Genomic DNA, 21,337 nt, shown 5'->3' with positions numbered 1-21,337 from the left:
CCCTCAGTGTCCCGCCTTCTTCTGACGTCAGAAGAAGGCGGGACACTGAGGGAACCAACAGCGCGAAGGGAAGGGAGACGTCGGCAGCGCTCCGCTTTCACAGACGCTGCTGCGACTGCAAGTAAAAGATTTAAAGGCCCCCAGGGTGCGCCGCGAACATCTTCACGGGGGGGGCGCGCGCGCACGCCAACTGTTCATCTGCGGGGGGGGGGGGGCGCCAACTGTTCGTCTGCGGGGGGGGGGGCGGCACAGACCCTTGGCACGGGCCTGGTTATGCATCCTGAGAATCACCTTACTCCTTCCCAAAAAGAGACTATACGGGATAAGAAGTGTCCACACATCAACTCACTATAGCAAGCCAGCACCAGGATTTGGATTGTCACTTGTCTCAGTCTCTGAATCCTTGCTCCTGAAAGTGCCACGACTGTCTAACCGGGTGGGTATAGACTAGCTCATTCTCTCATTCTCTCTCTCTCACACACATCAAGAGCCTGCTGAAGGCATTGGCAAAAATGGGGCTCTCCCTTGACAGGTATGGTCAGTGGCAAGAGAGGTTCCAAAGACAAATTTTTGGCGGCAAAGTCAGAGTTTAAATCTTCTTTAGGGGAATATACGACTGCCACTAGCAACACCCCTTCAGAAGGTCCAACTCCTCCCCTGTAGTTTTCTTCCAGAAACTGCTCTAATCTGCCGGGAGGATCTGGTGCTAGAAGGTCTGAGTACCTGTGCACTAGAACAGATGCAGGAAACACTGAGGAAATGCAGCCTAGAGACCCTAGGTCTGCAGATGGCTAAAATAAAACACAAAGCCATCAACCATTCACTCTTATGGGCTGACAGAAAAGAAGGCTGCCAGCTACCAGCTAGATACACTGATGCACTGTTAGAAACAGCAAGAGGAAAAAAACATTCAGCCACATACTGTATAGTTTTCCCTTACTGTTACATGAACATCCATCACATTAATGGATTGTATTACTATTATTTTTGAAACTTTACAAATCATGAATACATTCACCAAAGTGGCAGGTTTTCATTAGGCATAAAAAATAAAAATACAAGGGTTATTAAATGAAAAGCAGAAAAGCTAACATTAAATTCCTATGATAAGCAATTTTATAACTAAGCAATAAAGCAGACCCAAAGGAAAATCCTGCCAAGTGAATCTGATTGATTTCTTTGACTGTGTGACTAAAGAACTGGATTACGGGTATGCGCTAGATGTAATCTACTTGGATTTCAGCAAACCATTTGATATGGTTCCTCACAGAAGACTCATAAATAAGCTGAGAGGGCTGAATTTAGGACATAAACTGAACTGGATTGGAAACTGGTAGACTGTCAGACAACACAGGGTGATGGTAAATGGAATTTGCTCAGAGGAAAGGAAGGCGAGTAGTGAAGTGTCTCAAGGATCAGTACTGGGGCTGATTCTGTTGAATATATTTGTGAGAGACATTGCTGAAAGGTTAGAAAGAAAAATTTGCCTTTTTGCAGATGACACAAAGATCGTCAACCTTGGAGGAAGGAGAAAGAATGAGACAAGACCTCCAAAAAATTTAAAAAAATGGTCTAAGGTCTTGCAGTTAAAATTAAATGTATAAAATAGAAGGTGCGACACTAATAAGCACAACCAAGGACAGGGACTTTGGGGTGATGCTGTCTGAGGATCTCAATGTGACAGAACAATGTGATCAGACTTTGGCCATGGCCAGGAAAAAGGAGGTGTTGATGCCCCTGTACAAGTTGTTGGAGAGGCCCCACATGGAGTATTGTGTTTAGTTTTGCAGGCTGTATCTCACTAAGGACATAAAAAGACTTGAAGTGGTTTAGAGAAAAGTGACGAAAATAGTATGGGGTTTACACCACAAGATGTATAAGAAAAGACTTGATGACCTGAAGATGTATACTTCAGAGAAAAGGAGATATAAAGGTGATAGGAGTACTGCATTCAATTCTGGTTGCCGTATCTCAAAAAATATGTATCAGAATTAGAAAAGGTTCAAAGAAGAGTGACCAAAAGGATTACGGGGATGGAATGATAAGTAGATAGAACTCCTCCCATATGAGGAAAGGCTAAAGAGGTCAGAGCTCTTCATCTTGGAAAAGAGACGGCTGAAGGGGGAATACGATTGAGGTCTATAAAATCCTGAGTGGTGTAGAATGGGTAGAAGTGAATCGATTTTTCAGTCTTTCAAAAAGTACAAAGACCAGAGGACACGATGAAATTACATGGAAATACTTTTAAAACAAATAGGAGGAAATATTTTTTTCACTCAAAGAATAGTTAAGCTCTGGAATTTACTGCCAGAGGATAAGGTAACAGCAGTTAGGGTATTTGGGTTTTAAAAAAAGGTTTGGACAAGTTCCTACAGGAAAATTCCATAGTCTGTGATAGAGACAGGCATGGGGGTAGCCACTACTTGCCCTGTTGATTGGTATCATGGAATTTTGCTACTAATTGGGTTTCTGCCAGGTACTTGTGACCTGGATTGGCCACTGTTGGAAACAGGATACTGGACTAGATAGACCATTAGTCTGATCCAGTATGGCTATTCTTATGTTCTTAATATATAAACAAACTTTTTCCAGAGACGGGAAGACGGTAGGACATGAATTGAGGGGGGGGGGGGACTCAGAAATAACATCAGGAAGTACTTTTTCACAGAGATGGTAGTAGACACCTGGAATGCTCTCCCAGGGGAGGTAGTGGAGATGAAAATGGTAACGGAAATCAAAAATGTGCAGAATAAAACACAAAGGAATCTGTATGGAGAGAGAATGGAACCAAACAAACTGAACCAAACCTAGTTAGCAGGACTTAGATGGCAACTTCAGTAACTGAGAAATAAAGTCAGTTCCAGGCAGACTTCTACAGTCTGTACCCTGATCGTGGCTGGAGAAATCTGGGACGGACTGGAGTGGGACTTCGATGGAAGATCCAATGGTTGGGGAACAAGGCCACTGGCAGACTGAATTCTGTGGTCTGTGCCTTGAAAATGGCAAGGACAAATCAAGATCAAGTATACATATATATCATCACATTATACCATATGATATGAGTTTATCTTATTGGACAGACTGGATGGATAATGCAGGTATTTATCTGCCATCATCTATTATTTTACTATGATCCAAGAGAAGGTAATGAGGAGCCACAGAGGACATTTAAAGTACCAAGGAATCAAGTGCAAAAGTGGAAGTATTAATAAAACAAACAGTCCAAGCATAGAGCAACAGAAAAAAAAGGGAAGAATAACCCCAGTCCATTCTTGCTTGAAAAAACAAAAAACAAAACAAAAGAGCCAAGACGCAGCTTTAGTAAATTCTTTCAAACCATGTCTTATGATAAATTCAAGGAACTCAGGTTCAGTTACTCCCTTCCAGAGGGCAAGGTCTCAGTTCCTCTTTGAACACAAACTGAAAGAAAATAAGCTTTGACCAAGAAGGACATAGCTTCCATTGGTATCTTGGGTATCTCTTGAAAATCATTCTTATGCAAATCAGCATGAGGTATTACTACACTCTTGGAAAAATTTAGGAACCTCAAATTCAACAGTTTGGCCTGAATTTCCAAATGTTGTATTTTGAACTGTGCCTACAGACTGTCTGGAATACTTTGGTCCAAAGTCTGGGTTGCAAATGCAACAGCAAGTCTACACTCCTTTCAATCATACAAGTCATATGAGGAGACAGAGCAGTAATCAAAGGTTTTGTTGAAGTCTGTCACCTGAGCATTCCTGCTGCAGGTAATTGCCCTTCCTCACTGAAACCTTAGCAGCCCACTCAAACCTGTTCTCCCTCTCCTCACGACTGCAACAGCTAGCCTGGGCCTGCTCTCTATCTCCCTGTTGCCAAATCTCCACCATCAGCCTGGACTTGTTCTCTCTCACCCGACATTGGATCTTTGCTGCCTACCCAGGCCTGCCCTCTCTCGCCCTGCAACCCAGTTTCCGTACCTGCGTTGACCTGCTTGCTCTCTATCCTGTCCCCTCCCTTCCCCCAAAACGTAACTATAACTACCCTCTTACATACCTGTTTGGTCAGGACAAATAACTTTGAAAAGGGGACTGGGGGAAGAAGATGAGAGAAAATAAGGGGTTCAGTCTAAGGACAGGCAGAGAGTGCGACCCTTAAAAGCAGAGAGACACAGAGGATGTCTCGGAAGAATGGATGAGTCTGTCATAACTGGCCTTGGAGGACAGAGGGAGAAGGGCTAAGCTTGGTGAGGAGTAGATGAAGATGAATGATTAAGTTGTAAGAGGAGAAAAGGCCTGTGGATATATTAGAGGAAAAAAAATCCAAGGAAATGAAACAGAGGATGGGAGGAGAGTGGATGAGTAATCAAGTCAGAATGAGGGGTGAGCCTTTGGTGGGAATATGAGAGAGAGCGAGCCTGAGGATTGATGAAAATAGGTGGAGAGGATAAGATGAGAGAGAAGGAAAGTGAGCATGGGAGGAAGAGAATAAGAAGAGGGTGGGTAAAAGTTGCTACATTCATAAAAGCCCTCTTCTCGAGTCAATCCATTGGCTCCCTATCTATTTCTATATACAGTTCCAAGTTTCTCTTACTGACTTACTGATTCATTTTGCATCTCTCTCCAGGTTATCAAGTCAAGTCACTCATATCCATACTCTCCACCACCAACAAATTCAGTTCCTTTAATCTTGCTGCATCATCTGCCTGAAAGAGAGGTTTCCTGAGTCAATACTTCATATTCTAGCTCTGACTATTTAAATCTAGGCTAAAATCCTACCTTTCTGAGGCTGCCTTTATCACTTAGCTCCTTATTCACCAGTTTAATACTCAAGTTTTAATCATTTCCATGATAAATGAAACCCTTAATTTCTTACTTGTCCTAATCATGAGCTCTGTCAAGCAGGGACTGTCTCTTAGGCATTTGTGTACAGCGTTGTATATGTCCAGCAGTGCTATAGAAATGATAAATGGTAGTAAGAGTTGTAAAGGGGAAAAATAATGAAAGCAGGCCAAATAGAAGGAATATGACACATCAAACCCAGTCACTTACTCACTGTGCCTTTGGTCTACACTCCCAGTTCTTGAAGACCACCAACAGATGAAAGCAATTTGTATGCCTACTACTTACACTGTATGCAAATTTTCATCATGTATATCCATTAGGGATATCCTGAAAACCACTGGTGAAGCTCGAGGACTGGAAGTGAAGACAAAGGTTGTATAGAGTCACATACTAAGTCAAACACTTGTATGCATACATACCCCAACTATGCTCTTGTGGACATCCTTCTACCCATTCTCATAAATCATAACTAGTCACTCCCCACACAGTCACATCCCCTCACATACATGCCATCCCTTGTCCTCACACATAGACCCCAGTTCATAGGCACTCTCGTGCCCCACTACTCACAGCCTGCACCTATAAAGGGAAGGCTCACTTGATGTCTCAGTAGTTGTGCTGCAGAAGGATTCTGAGAAGCTGTATTGCAACTTGCATACCCATGTATATCAAAAGCATGATGAGTATATATGAAATTATTTTAAAAACCACACATTACTGAAATGCACTGCTTATGATTTTCGAGTAATAATTTTACTTTCTTATCAATTACTGTCTGCAAAAAGATAAAAGCGACAAATGCCCAGATGTCTTCCATCTCAGCCTGACCCCATTACCACTCTCCTGAACATTTTGCCCCTGCTCTACCACCCAGCTCCAGCTTGAAACATAGTATGAATCCAGAACTCGTTCTCAATCCCGGTTCCCTACCTCAAAAACACAAACACACTCTCTCTCTGCCCCCCCCCCCCCCCCCCGCCTCTATCAACCTCTTTCCAATTCCAACCACCAATCAGTGTCTCTATACAGCCTCTAACCCCTTTCCCTAGGATTGGTCCCCTTCCAGGCTCTCTACCCCCCCCAAGCACTGCTCAGCTCTGTCTTCTCCTTCCTCTCTTCAGCCCTACAACCCACTCAACTTCCAAGATGCTGCATGCAGAGAGGAGACAGTCATGGGAGAGCTTAGAAGGCACCTTACTGTACATCTCCACAACCTTCCTATTTGCTTTCTTAGAAGTCTCCCTCTTTTACTATCTGGATATGGTAACCGTAACAGGGACATTACTGCTAGGAGATTTCTGTTCAAATCAGTAAAGCCTCAAATTACTGCACCTCCATCTTTACAGCTAATAACTCGGAAGATACGTGCAGGTGGTGTGCTGACATGCACACCACCTTCTGCAACAGCCTGCCATCCCTTATCAGTTGAATACATACAGAAACGTACACATATAATTAAAAATCAATTAATATTAATATTCTACATGAAAATATTCAAGGCTGCACTATAAGGGAAAGCAAGTCTAATTTCCAGCTGGTACTGTATATTATCACATGGCCCCTATGGATCTTTTCATTACCCAGGTTCCCTGCTTCAAACTGTTAAACGTTACCTCAGTCTATGGAGTAACAAGCCCCCAATTTTACCCTCTCAAAACATCATTTACTAAAATGTATACAGTAGTCATCAACAGACTATACAATAAAATGACACATCTGAATGATTTTCTTAACAGGTATACTTAACTCATTTTGAAATTATTGCAACATATAGCCTTTTTTTTTAAATAGACAGCTAAAATTCCTGTGGTGAAAAGGTAAGGCAATGCAATATATTGAATTATATATAAATATTATATAATATTGTGGGGGTAATTTTATAAAGCTTTTTCCCACTTGTAAGCACTGCATAGGTGCCACAGACTGTCTGAAAAATAGGTGCCATCCGAGGTCCGTTTGGGGGAGCATTGCTCTCCCTGGTGCCCCACCTAACTACACCTATGGGATCTTGATGCTTATGTCACAAAGGCACACGGTCACCTATGATGTTTTTATAAAACTGGCGTAAGATAGGAGGGTGAAATATTCCAAAGAAAAGCTGTCTAAAATTTTATGACCCTAAATTAGGGGCTTTTCTACAAAAGACGTTAAGTTTTGGATTTAACGTACTATAGCATGGGATTTTAATGGCCATCCAGTCCAAGAATAACACTGCATCAAGGTCTAAAGGTTTTGCATTAACATTCCAATTAATGCGCAGTATCTGTTCTACTTAATGCGGGAGCACTCAAAGCCTATTTTTTAGGAGGCATTAAGTGGCCCTGCATTAGTTCTTCATTAGTCAGTCAGCACATGTTAAGTATAATGTGCAAGCTGGCTTCTACGCCCACTCTCCACCCAAGCCACACACCTCGACAGAAAAATTCAGTAATGTACAGTTTAACGTGCAAAAGCAGGCAAGCTACTGCAAATCCCCTTAATGAGGTCATGCAGCAGCCTGTTTCAGCATGTTAGCCACTCATTAAGTGCTCTTAACGCCTTCTAGTAGAAGAGCCTCTCGGTGACATTTTCAGCCAAACTCCGGAGCCTAAGTTTTCAGCTGAAAATGCATCTTAATTTAGGAGCATAAGAGCTTTTTTTTTTCGGTACTAAAACGTAGCAGATATTCCCAATATTTCTACCAGATATTTTTTCCATGTCTCCAAAACATGACTGGCCCAGAACCCTGGGAAAATTCTAAACCCTTAGATTAAGGCACCCTGTATAGATTTCCATCTGTTCTAATTTTCTGTGTAACAAGGTCCTATCTTTAGTAAGGGCTCCAATAGCAGCCTTATTGCCCTTAATGTCGGTTTCCAAGGATCCTATTTTCTCCTGATATGCCTTCCTAAATTCTCCTAGTTACATGCCAATACAGTCACAGTTTGAACTAGGGAGCTTAAAGCCGAAGAACAAATTGCTTTGTACATCTTTACCAACATTTTCCAAACAGACTGGAGAGAATCTCCACTCCAACAGAGGTCTGTGAGGCCCCTCCACCTCCCACAACTGCTAAAACAGTACCTTGAATGGCAGAAGCCAACACTGATTGAAGGCTTGTCTGCAGCGAACCCTCATTACGTGAGACAGCAGAAGGAGCCAACTCCACTATAATCAATGAGGGAGAAGATCCATGGACATTGTTCAGCCCAATTTCAGCAACCACTGCAACTGAAGCCAATGCTGCTTGAGTCCCTGTTAAGATTCAAGCCAGGGGGGAGGGAGAAGTGTTCACGCAGGCTAAGGGAAACCTCACCCTCAGACAGTTCCAGCTCTCCATTGTAGAGAGCCGTAGCTGGGGAAAACCCCATAGGTCTTGATGCTACTCTGGAAGAAGAAACCGGGTAAGTTCTCACTTTTCCCCACAGCTTTGGAGCCACAGGAAATCTCTGTAGAAGCAATTCCAGAGAGGTGAGCCAGTCACCATCCTGGGTCCGCCCTCGTTCTTCAGTTAAAATAAAGATAACCAGATAAGTATCAAGTTAACTGGATATCCATGAGTTTAAAAGTTATTCCTATAAATTTGGGCCAGTCAATATGCCTAGATTTATGAGCCATACTTGTAAGCCCTTAGCTGAAAAATCAGTGCTAAGCTCCTACTTTTTATTTTCCCTGCCCTAAATCCACCCCTGTTGCTACCTTTTTATTCTCCTAAATTTAGTTTAGTCAAATTATAACTATCAGGCACTCAGCTCTAGTAAATTTTCTACATAGTGTGACTTAAATTGCACATGCAAATCCAGTCGTATTCTGGATTTGCGTGCGCAACTTAATTAGCTAGCAAGCCAATCAGCACCGATAATTGCCAATTAACAAACAATTATTGACACACATTGCCCATCCTGTCATAGAAGTTACATGCAAAACTGTTGAAGTGTAAAGTAATGCGGGTAAATTTTAAGGTGCATTGTTGAAAAAGGGGCATGGCAATGGATGTGGAATGGGCGCATCACAGGGATTTCTAAAAACTAAAAGCAAACGGGGTGGGAAAATCCTTCCACAGCAATCAAATAAGCACCAAACAGAGTGGAGGAATGTTCCAAAGAACGAACAGAAGTCCAATATCTTCTGAAAAGTTTATTCTCCTGATCTCATAAGTCACCTGGACCCGACACGGTCCGCATTTCAGCTCTTATGCCTTCCTCCGGGGTCACAGCTCAGAATGTGTAATCATAGTAACTAGAGGAGAATATTTCATCAGGAGTGTAACAAAAAACATAATTCTCAAGTGTTTATTGAGATCTAAGTCTGTCCATCCTGTTTACTATATCTTTTTTGAAGGTGTGATCTCCAAAACTGCACAAGTGTTTTCTTGCCCTTTCAGTCTAGGCAACTTGTTATAGAATTACCTTCTCAAAGTCCATAATCTGCAATTACTCATTTTCAGAGAAACAATGCAGGTAATTTATCTTTGAAAACGTGCCTAATATATGCACACTTAAACAACCAGTGAACTTTGCAACTACATAGGCCATTTAAAGATTGCTCCTATAAGCATCAAATGCTTTTCAGCTCATGCTATCCTGGAAATTCGCTCTACCTGGTAACTGAACATATCCTGCTGGTTTTCCTTAAGATGTTCCCTGAACAAACTGAGACAATTTACTTGGGGGGCAATGCAGAAAGCTTCCTGAGTGGCTACTGCAGGTTTAACTCAGTTTTACCATGGGACAGCAATGCAGGAAGGATTTAATGCAGGTGTTAACTGGCTGGAAAATGTTTACCACAACTGCATTTAAATGCAGTGCATTTGCTATACTGTGGCATTCAAATTTTTTTTTTTAAGTTTTGCCCACGTAACTGCCATGTGAAAATTAATGCTGGCCTAGAAGCATAGTACCCCGTTCTCCCTCTCCCAACAAGAACACCCTGCCCCAGATACCTATATTGGCAACCCTGGTGATGTAGCAGCCCTCCCTCAGTGACCTGACCCTGCACCCCCCCCCCCCCCCCAGTTAAAAAAATATTTCCTTCGTAGTCTAGTGCCTCCTGAATCCAAACCCCTTTCTTCCAATAAAAAAATTCAATCCCTGGTGGCTAGTGGCATTCTCCCATCGCTGATCCCTCCCCCAGCGCACCTGTGCCCACCCGACGTACCTCAAAGGAGAGGCAGGTGCGATGGCCACTTGGCTCCTGCCTCTGGTGCTGCCATCTTGAAAAATGGCACCTTGCCTTGCACCAGAGCCATAGCGAGGGGAGCTGACACCCGGGGCGGGTCGCCGCTGCGCACCCCCCCCCCCGGGTGCAGCTCGGTGCACCCTCTTCCCACTGGAGCGCACTCCCCCTGGAGCGCATACCCCCCCCCGGAGCGCATACCTGCAGCGAGGGACGGGCGGGAGGGCCGATCCGCCCCGACTGCACGTTGCTGGGGTGTGTCGGCACCGCGCTGATTCACTGCTCTCTCTGTCCCAGAACATGAAGTAACCTGTTCCGGGGCAGAGAGGGCAGTGCACCAGCGTGGAGCCGACACCCCCCAGCGGTGCACCCGGGGCGGACCGCCCCCCGCCCCCCCTTCCTATGCCACTGCCTTGCATGGTGCATCCTGGGAGAGCACCAGGCGGGGTCTCTCTGTCATATAAGGGAATTTTCCCCATATGTGGCAGCAGGCCCCACGATGTACCGCACAGGACAAGGAACCAACATTTTTTAAGATGGTGGTAGGAGCAAATGGGCATTGTTCCTGCCTCTCCTGTGAGGTACGTCGGGTAGGCTAGGGTAGGGATTGGTGGTGCGAAGGTGCCACTAGACATCAGGAATTTAATTTTTTTTTTATTTGAAGAAAAGGGATTTGGTGAAAGAGGAGGAGGGCTTGGGCCACTAGAATACCAGGGAAATATAAGTGTGTCCTGCCCCCTTCTGCCACAACTTTCAGCGGCGGAGGAGGGGGAATTAAGAGAGAGCCTCAGGTGGCTGTTGGGGGGGGGGATGAGGGAGAGAGAATCACGGACAGGGCTAAAAGAGGAAGGAGAGATGCTGGACTGTGCATGGAGGGGGCAGGGGGAAATAGAGAGAGAGAGAGATACCAAATTGAGGGAGAGAAGGATGGAGGAAGTGCAGGGAGATGAGAGAGGGAGAGATGTTGGGCTCAGAGAGGGTGAGAAAGAGATAATGGACATGGGGTGGAGAGGTGGAGGAAAGGAAGAAAAAGACAGGTGTTGGATGTGGTGGGGGGGGGGGGTGGTTGGGAGAGAAAGAAAATATCCATTCCTCTCCATCTTCCTACGCCTACCTCCCAACGCTCATTTCCTTCTGCACCCAATTCCTCCTATGTTCAATTTACTTATCCGTTAACCCCATTAATATTGCATCTACTACAAACTGTATATTCTTCTTACAACTTTGTAATTCTTTATATTGTTACTATGTAAGCCGCATTGAGCCTGCCATGTGTGGGAAAGTGCGGGGTACAAATGTAATACATAAATAATGGACCTGGGGATAGAGGAGCGGAAGGGAGAGAGAGTTGGATCTAGAGGCGGGAGAAAGGAAGATATTCCTTTCTCCCGCCTCTAGATCCAACTCTACATTTTTGAGACTGATTAAAAGCCCAAGATGTTGGGAAGGGGAGGGGCCTTGGAGACCTGGTCCCCCTCCTTTGGGTACAGGCCCCCTCCAAAGTTGCAATACCTGGTGGGGTAGCTCAAGTCCCGCCAGCCGAAGAATTTCGCTGCCTGAGTCACTCCCTTGCTCCTCATACTGCCTCAGGAGCGAGGAAGTCAGCAGGGTGCCTCCAGCCACCAACACTTGCACTCCCCAAGCATGCTCAGTTTGTGCATGAACTGATCATGTTTGTGGAGTGCTGGCATTGGCAGCTGGAGGCACTCTGCTGACTTCCTCACTTCTGAGGCAGCACAAGGAGGAAGGACGCCACTTTGGAAGTGGATTTATCTGACTGGCAGGGCTTCAGCAACCCCACCAGCAAAAGTATGATATCTAATGTGAGGGGGGTGCGGGAGAGAAAATGCATGCCCTCCCAATCCATTCCTGTGCCTCTTCCCCCCTGCTTGCTATGCCCCGCCTTCAACTGTGAGATTGAAATTATTAATCGAAATTTGAGATTTAAATTGAACCACAGCCCTATTTTTTGTCTACATTATGTTTCTAGTTTTTAATCTCATTTTTGTTAAGTAATGATCTTTGTTTTCCATGTGTAACAGGGATGAGGGATTCAGCTGATATGTAGGTGCTGTATAAGAATCTATATAGGTCCATCTTTTCCAGCTGGAAAAGAGCCCTTCACCTCCTATGCTTAATAAAAGACCCACACCCTCGACTCCTGGAGGTATGCTGGTGTTCTAGATCATTTACAGTGCTAAGGTTTCATTGCTAGGGTTAGTATAGTTTGAGTTCTTTATTTGATGCCAGTATGAAGTGTCTACTTGCAAGGCTTGTCTTATATCACACAGTGTCTGGTAGTGGAGGGAGTTTGTGTTGTTTTCACTGATTTGACTCCAGGGTTTGTATGTTCAGTTGTAATGTAAAACATTATATTTCTGCTCTGTACCTCCTAGAACATAACGTAACATAAGAACATAAAAACAGCTATACTGGGTCAGACCAATGGTCCATCTAGCCCAGTATTTTGTTTCCAACAGTGCCAATCCAAGACACAAGTACCTGTCAGAAACTCAAATAGTGGTGTTGGGATAGTTTTATTGGTTGATCTGGTTATGTTCCATGAATGAATAACTATACTCTATATTCTCTTTGAGTACTTTTGCTCCTCACCCCAGACCTCAAAGGTGTGCAGCTAAGTCCTGGTGGCTGCCAGAACCAGAGGGCTCAACCCTGGTGGAATGAACAAGTCATTTTTCTTTTGCGTGTGGTTAGGCTGTTCCACTTTTGTTTTATGTGCATATACTATCTACTATAATAAAACTCACCCTCAACGTTCTGAGGACACTGACGTCAGTGAAGCCAAGCCCTGACTTCCTTCAAAAAGGTTCGAAGGTTCGTGGTGGTGAAGCCACCAAAATCGCTCCGGGCCCCGCCCTCGAGGGCGGAGCAATGGCAGAACAACGAAGGGGTTGGCAGGGAGGGAGGCAGGGAGGTGGGGGGGGTGAGAAATCGCTCCGGGCCCCGCCCTCGCGTCAAACGTCATGATGTTGGGGGCGGAGCAATGGCAGAACAACGAAGGGGTTGGCCAGGGAGGGAAGGGGGGGTGTTGGCGACGAAAACCTTGCTAGCGCCCGTTTCATTTGCTCAGAAACGGGCCTCTTTTACTAATATAAATATATATGGTTCATATATTTTCATGATGTTGTAACAAAAACTTTAACTGCTTAGCTCCTGTCAGTTTGTAGTTTTCTATCTCTCCCAACCACCTTACTCCCTGATCGTAGCTTTGAGGAGGGAATTGATGGGGAGGGGGGTGCTGAGGGTCCAAGGGTACCATCTCATCCCTGACTTCAGGCAGCAGATTGCCTTGGGCCACCCCTGGAGCCATATCAACATTTTTTTAACCTACTTCACTACTCAGCTCTTTGCATCAGCCCCTAATCAGCACACCATGTTCATCCTCCTCATCCTCACTTTTAAACTGATTCATGACCAAGCTCCTTATACCTACTGATGTACGCCCACTTGCTCTCTGATTTCCCTATCTTGCAGGAGCCTCTTGCTTCTATGTTCCCTCCTAGCACCTGATGATCCAAACAGCAACAGAATGAAAATCTTAGAAATTATTCCTGAAAGGTGGCCATTTGGATAACCTGCCAACCAATATGTGAAAACAGAGAGAAGGCATTTCTGGCATTCAGCTTGCAATTTTCTAGATGTATTTCTTCCCACATTGAAAGTGTTTGTATAACCTGTTTTAAGAAGCAATAGCTCAGCATGCTCTGTGCATTGTAACATAATACTCTATTTAGTTTTTAAAAAAATGAAAATAAAAGGAAAAACTGTCATATTTACTGTGTAATATTTAAGAGTGCATTGACGTCACCATTTCTTTTATTTAAAGAGGCTATTTGTGGATCCACAGTTCAAAATCTCAGATATGTCACTCAGAGACTTCAAAAGAAGTCTATCCAACAGTAGAAATCAGCTTACAGTTTAGCTCCACAGATTACTTTCAAGTCTTGGCATTTCAGCAGTAATACCCCTTCCAGTTCATTTTAGTCTCTGGTGATAATGTGATTAATCTTCAAAGTTTAATAAAGTAGTGACCCGCTGTGTATCTGAAGTGCTAAACACACAATAACCAAAAAAAAAAAAAAAGTAGCAAAAAAACAGATTTCAGTAAAAAAATTGTCCTTTGCACTTAGCAAAAATATACAAATGGAAGACAGTCTTACACCCATGATTCCCCCAAACTACTGATGAAATGCATTATTCTTTAACTAAAGAGGCGAGCCTGCTTTTTCGCTGACACTGACACCGCTGCGACTTTTTAAATGCAGGGCGGCCGGAAGGAAAGGAGGGCTCTGGAAAACTGAGGGCACAGATGGGGCTGGGACTGGGGTTGGGAACTGAAACTCGGGGGCTGAAAAGGGGGGTAAGTTGGGGGCTGGAGCGAGTCACTGGACATGGAGGGGAGGGCAGAGGAGAATCACTGGACATGGATGGGAGGGAGGGGAGGGCAGGGGACAGAGGAGAATCACTGGATGTGGATGAGAGGGGAGGATAGGGGGCAAAGGAGAATCGCTGGACATGGATAGGAGTGGAGGGCAGAGGAGAATTGCTGGACATGGATGGATGGGGGGAGGGCAGGAGAAATGCTGGACATGGATGGAGGTGAGGCAAGATAGAAAGGAGATGCAATGGATGGAGGGGAGAGAGGAGAAATGCTGGACATGAATGGAGTGGAGGGTAGGGAAGAGAGGAGAAATGTTGGCGGGAAGGAAAGACAGAGGAAGGAGATGCACACGAATGGAGGGGAAAGGAGACAGGAGAAATGCTGGACATGGATGGAGAGGATGGAAGACAGAGGAAGTAGATGCACATGGATAGAGGGGAGGGGTGAGGAGAAATGCTGGACATGGATGGAGGGGAGGGAAGACAGAGGAGGAGATGCACATGGATTTAGGGGAGAGGAGAACTTCTGGACACAGATGGAGGACAGAGGAGAGTTGAAATGCTGGATATGGATGGAGGGGAGGGAAGAGAGAGGATGTGAGATGAACATGGATGGAGGGAAGGAGAGAGAGAAGAAATGCTGGACATGGATGGAGGAGAGGGAAGAAGAAGGAGATGCATACTGATGGAGATGAGGGAAAGGGAAAAGAGGAGAAAAACTGCACATGGATGGAGAAAATAGGCAAAAGCTGGATCCACTCTATACCTCCTCCAGTCAAGTCCGCGGAGGACCCAGCTTTTACCTATGGATGTAGGGCAAGAAATGAAGAAGAAAGGAGGAAAGTAAAGAAATAAATGGAAAGGAAGCCCTGGAAGTGGAGTTAAGTGAGCAGATAGAGAGCAGCAAAATCAGAGACTGGGACCAACATGATCAGAAAAACAGTCACAAGGCAACAAAGGTAGAAAAAAATCACTTTATTTTCATTTTAGTGTTTGGAATATGTCCAATTTGAGAATTTACACCTGCTGTTTTATTTTGCAATGTATAGCAATGTTCTGTTTTTCTCCTCCACCACTAACTCCAGACTCCGTTCCTTTTATCTTGCTGCACCATATGCCTGGAATAAACTTCCTAAGCAGGTATATCAAGCTCCATCTCTGGCCATCTTCAAATCTAGGCTAAAAGCCCATTTTTTGATGCTGCTTTTAACTCCTAACCCTTACTCACGTGTTCAGTACCCTTATTTTATCATCCCCACCTTAGTAATTTCCTTATCTCTTATTTGTCCTGTTTGTCTGTCCTAATTAGATTGTAAGCTTTGTCAAGTAGGGACTGTCTCTTCATGTTCAAGTGTACAGCGCTGCGTACATCTAGTAGAGCTATAGAAATGATAAGTAGTAGTAGTAGTAGTATTGTGCTGTATGCAGAGTCTGTATGCTAATTTGGTTTGTGTCATTTTGGGTATACTGGAGCTGTAACAGCTTACAGAAATTATTTATAATGAAAAAAAAGTTATTTTTCTTCTCCTGTACTGGTGTAATATTTTCAATGATTACTGTTTATATGCGCCATGGCTGGTGAAAGGGTGTAGCTAAATGTGCCAACATTGTCCAGTTCAGCACACTATTAGCAGCCAAGATCATACAAAGTTAATTATGTTCAGTGGAAAATAGATCTGTTGGCTCAGGCTGCTTGCTATCTGAATATTCAATCACAAATATTACATATTAAGGGGATTAATTTATCTAGTCCTTAGTGCACATGGTTTTGCTTTATAAACCCAAAGGTTTCTTAGTATAGCATTTTTCATGTTTGAATTAGTTCTTGTATACAAGTTTTGCTTGATTTGCCTTTATTTGAAATAAAAGAAAATGTTTAAAAACATATCTTGTCAACAAGGGGCGGGGCTGGGGGGGGGGCAGCAAACTGGTCTGCACAGGGCCCCACAATTGCTAGGACCGACCCTGGTTTCAAGTTTCCTCATCTTGAAAACAATACCAGGAAGAAGTTTTTCCCCCAGTGTTATACTCAGGGCAACCTTTCCCCTCTACATTAGATAGCAGCGTGCTGTAATAGGCGCTGGGAGATTGCCGAAAACAAATGTGATCTATTCTAGATGGGTATCTCTGGGTCAGGTTGCCAAAGCAGACTGACTGCCTTGCATGGCAGAAATACAGCTCAGCACTCAAGAGCTCTGCCACTAACTATGATCGAGTTTCACAAGTCCTCACTGTGCAAAGCAGTGTCTCTAGGGTCTGAAAAATGGGTAAAGCAAGCACTGAAAACAGTGCAGCAGCTACAATTCTGTTCCCAAGGCTTTGTGCCTTCTATTTCTAATAGCATTCTTTTTTTTTTTTTTACTAAACATAAAAATGACTTTATCCACATTCCAAATGTCAGAAAAGCTCGTCTCTTACAGCGAATTCTCCTTCTAGAATCCATAGTCAGTCCCCCACATGGCAAAAGTCTGAACAAGAGATAGAGAAGCAATATGCCTAATGCCCATAGTTGTAACGATTTCTCTCTCAGTTCGTGGCCTTATTTACATTGCAAAAAAACAAAATATATGTGATTGTGTGCAATACACCATAGAGCTGAAGTTATCTTGAATAGAGATGGGGGCGGGGCATTAGAATAAAGCTTCCCGATTTCTTTTGGATTCGGAATTTCCGCTAATAGGTCTGGCATAGGCGCCTGTGAGCAGACAGTGGTTTTAGGAAACTGGCTGTCACTGGTAATTTTATGTTTCAAGCCATGCAAGCATATTGACACTGTTTAACACGGTCACTCTCTTAGAGCTAACAACTGCACCGGGCTCTGACAAGAAAGCACAAATCTGAATTGTCCTCTTGCACAAAGTTTAAGGAGAGGCGACTGCCTCCCTAAAACAACTACAACTACTACTTATCATTTCCTATAGCACTACTAGACATACGCAGCGCTGTACACTAAACATGCAAGACAGAGTTAAGAGACAGCCCCTGCTCAACAGAACTTACAATCTAATCAAAGAAAACTAGGAAAGATCTTCTTTCACTTCAAACTGCCACTTAAACTGTTTGACAAATTAAGCATCAGTCTGAAAAGAAGGAAACAAGAAAATGTCGAGAAAGAAAAGTAGCAGTCAACCAGCAGCTAAATGAGCCGGGAAAAGCTCAGTGCTCGGCAGCCTCCCACTTCCTGCCACTTTCTCATCTGCTTTTCGATTTCAGAAGCAGTTTCGAACAGCAGAAAAAGGAGAAACTCCCATAGCCTGTTCTCTACAACAGTACGCACAGTTCCCCCAAGTTCCCAAAAGTCAGAGACTGCAACACCCTAGGAAGGGACACCCTGGATTCCTATTTAACTGAGCGCAAAGCTTTCTCCAATTTTCCAAAAGTCACTTTTATTTCATTTGCAAAATATCTTCTACATAATAATGGGGGGTGGGGGCCGCACCTAGGCAGCTCCCAGCCCTTCTTTACTGTCCCCTGAAGAAACAAGTTTCCATCCTAGGCAGACAGCCCCGAGCCCTGACAAAAGCCCAAGACGGAGAGGCTGAGGCAGAAACTTCTTACCTGACAGTATATCTGCTCCGGCCGCCAACAAAAGTCCAAATAAAGTCAATAGACAGCTTTCAACTTTACCCATTGCTTCACTTCAACATGCATGAGAAAAATTAGTGCAGAACAGTTTGAGAAATACAATGTCTCAAGTTATCTTCCCTGCTACAATGCTCGAGCTGTCCAGCTTGGATGATGTCTCCTCTGCCTTTTTTTCCCCCGACCCCAGTGAGTGTCCAGCTGTCTTTTTTTGTTTGTTTCGGGAGGGGGAAGGGTCTGAAAGGGGGGGGTGCACTCGCTCCTCACTGTCCCTATGTGAGAGAGAGCCCGTGCAGTTCACTGTACATGGGTGGGCGTCCCAATGCTGTTGACAGGAACAAAAACAAAACCTCAGGCTGCCAGTCGGCTCGCTCCCCTTCCTCCACTGCCCCCCTCCCCTCGCACTAACCCCTTAAGGCAGGGCCAGCGAGGTTTCTGACGTCAGTCAGGCACGTGCCGTTGTTTCTGCCCACTGGAGGGCGCGCGCTGAGCCACTGGATCGCGCGTCTTCAGGGCGGTCGGGTTGAGTAGTTACTACTGTACTGTGTGACAAACAGCAGATGGATGACCTTCTCCTTATCGGTTCTCTCGCATAGGTGTCGGGTTTATGAGGCTGGTAGTGTTTAAACGCCTGTTAAAAGCTGAGAGTCTTCCTCTTTTTCATGGAAAATCATGTACCAAACTTTCCCGTTAACGTTTCCACTTAGTTTTCTAGCGCTTTCAGTCTGTGATGCGTTTGCTGGTATGGGTTTTTTTTTTGTTCGGCACTTTTCTGTCTAGTTCTCTGTTTCAAAGGAAATTCCCAATGCCTCTTCGAGAGCATGTAGTAAAAGGACTGTACTGTGCACAAGTACTATAACTAAACAGCAATTGAAAAAGCAAAGTTGCTTTCTTTGGCTGAGGAATGAATTGCATCCTTTCTGGACTTTTATCCAGATTTTCTGAGTTACCCAGTGGCTTCCTGCTGCCTTCAGCTTGTGTGTATGTTTGAGGGGGGGGAGGGGGGTTCTAGCCCTACCTCTTGTGGATGTAAGTACAGGGCAGCATAGGGACATTCCTGCCGTCCCATTCCTCTGCCTGCCTCCCTCTCCCACAACACACTGACAGGCCTGAGGCTCCTCAGAACCGGTGTGCCTCTATGTAAAATTTTGACCTGACCTTTAATGTCACTGACACTCTGGAAGAGATTAGTATTCTTCAAATTTGCTACTACTGTGCATTCTTGCTATTCATGCGTTCAAGATTTTCAGTTTTGCGCACTCACGGACATGTATATGTAACCAACAAAATTACCTTTTGCATGGTGTTCATTTTTCACAGACATGCATTTTCAAACAAGTTTTTTTAATTGCTTGACAAAAAATGCAAGCTGCAACCTAACCCTGCATTTCTCATAGGAACACTTCATGTTGCACAAAACCAGAGACTGGCAGGAACCTAACCCTGTATTTCCCACAATTCTTTTTGGCACCATACTTGCATGAATAGTGAGAACTTACTGTATGTCATTTAAAACCCATGCAAAGCATTACCTGAGGATTATATGAAGAGCTGACAGTGCTGCTATGATGTTTTTTGTCCTTTTTTTTTTTTACTGTATGTTTATTAAAGACACTATCAATTCCAACCCAACAAAAAAGTACAATTGAACACTTCAACATTATTGGCTGAAATTGTCAGTGTTTTACTTTGAGGGGGATTAATTCTTTGTGAATCCCTAAGGTTATTCAGCTTGTAGTGGGTTCCCTTTTGAGTTTTAGAATGTTATGCTGTAGCCAGATTGTTTACTCTGAAGAGCTGAATTGCAGGGAAGGAAGCATATGGTGCAGAAACTTGCAAACATGGCAATTTGTTTCCTTATTCCTACACTCCTATTATGGAATTGCAGTAAAATAATTTCAGGTTTTGGAAATAAGCAGCTAAAGACGTGTTACTGAATGCAAGGTCTGTAGTGCTAACTTAACCATTAGACAGACTTGATGGTCATTTAGGGTGGCAGCTACAGGGAAGCAGCAAAGCAGTAGGTCCTGACAAGCTCAAAGAAGGATCATTGCTTTCCATTTTTACAAGATTGTTTTAGGAGGCCTGAAATCGGGGTGATTATATTATTGACTTTAATTATCAAAATCTTGAGTAGGCCTAAGTTCCTAAAAGTTAATGGGGGGGAGTGTAAGGCTAAAAGATTGCCATGAAGGACTGTTAAAAACAAACATAGTGCTGGAGAGGGCTGGCCTGACCACTAGTAGGTCTTGGCATCTGCTTAGGGCAGCAATTTCAGGGCACGAATCAACTTATCTGTGTTCAGCATCTCTCCATCCACCCCACAAGATGTTCAGTGGCTTCCCTTCCCTTCCTTACTAACTCCGCAGTGGCACTGACATGTCAAGAAGCTTGCTAACACTTGTCATACCTACTGTGGGCCTTGAAATAAGCTGACTCTGCATGCCAGGGGAGGATGAGGAGAAATTAACCATGGGGGCCAGGAATAAGGAAGGAAAGAGATGCTAGAAATGGGGGGGAGGGATGAAAAGAGAAGGAAATATATGCTGGATACTAAGCACCACTGAGTGTCATCCTGGTTCAATCAGAATCTTTATGTGAAAAGATGAGCAGGGTCCAGCCACATTAACCCCCTGCTCAACCAAAGTGTGTCAAGAGCTGACAGAAAAGCACCATGGAGGAGCTGCAAGGTCCATCCACAATCTGCTTGGAGCTAAATACTGAACATTCTATGCCAGGGTGAATAGTCTGGAACTACTTTTTTCTCTTGCTCCATCTGCTGTTAGACAGACATAAGTTGTCTGGACTGGTCTGGTATGGACAAAAAGGAATGGCCATTTTACAGCTGTGGTAAAAATGGCCTTAGTGTATGGGAAAGACCCACATAAGTGCGTGCTAAGGTCACTATTTGCCGCAGCTTTGTATAAGAACCCCATAATCTAATGTAATAAAACGCACCGTGAACGTTCTGAAGACAACGTTCTGAAGTCACTCAAACACTTCCTGAAGGGTTCGTGGATTCATGGTGTGAAGCCACCCAGCCGTCTCTGCCCCGCCCTCGCGTCAAACGTCATGACGTCGAGGGCGGGAAAAAAAAACGGATCACGAGGGCGGAAAAAAAAACAAACTGATCGCACCCACGCACGGTGCGTTTTAGTATATTAGATTTACCTCCGTGGTGGCGGTTCCGGCAGCGCAGCGTCAGGGAAGGAGGTGGCGCTCCCGACGTCTCTAGCCTTCCCTTCGCTGTGTTACGCCTTCTTCTGACGTCAAGGATGACGTCAGAAGAAGGCGGAACAAAGCGAAGGGAAGGCTAGACATCGGGAGCACCGCCTCCTTCCCTGACGCTGCGCTGCCGGAACCGCCACAACGGAGGT

The 21,337-nt window shown here is 44.4% G+C and overlaps 1 protein-coding gene across 12 annotated transcripts in view; it reads right to left on the bottom strand.

Moving 5' to 3' along the window:
* Positions 1 to 21,337, bottom strand: part of PTPRM (protein tyrosine phosphatase receptor type M) — a 1,370,833-nt gene that overhangs the window by 1,332,597 nt on the left and 16,899 nt on the right. The window contains exon 1 of one of the 12 annotated variants that reach the window (XM_030213246.1): positions 17,937 to 18,260. The exons of the other annotated variants lie outside the window; for them this stretch is intronic. Coding sequence (XP_030069106.1) covers positions 17,937 to 18,009 — 73 coding nt within the window. The 5' untranslated portion in view covers positions 18,010 to 18,260. Of the gene's footprint in view, positions 1 to 17,936; positions 18,261 to 21,337 lie in introns of those variants that run through there. 12 annotated transcript variants of the gene reach the window in all.

This window comes from Microcaecilia unicolor, chromosome 1 (genome assembly GCF_901765095.1).
Source record: "Microcaecilia unicolor chromosome 1, aMicUni1.1, whole genome shotgun sequence".
NCBI classification, from domain to species: domain Eukaryota; kingdom Metazoa; phylum Chordata; class Amphibia; order Gymnophiona; family Siphonopidae; genus Microcaecilia; species Microcaecilia unicolor.
Note: the sequence above shows the minus strand (reverse complement) of the source record. Positions and strands in the feature narration are given on the sequence as shown.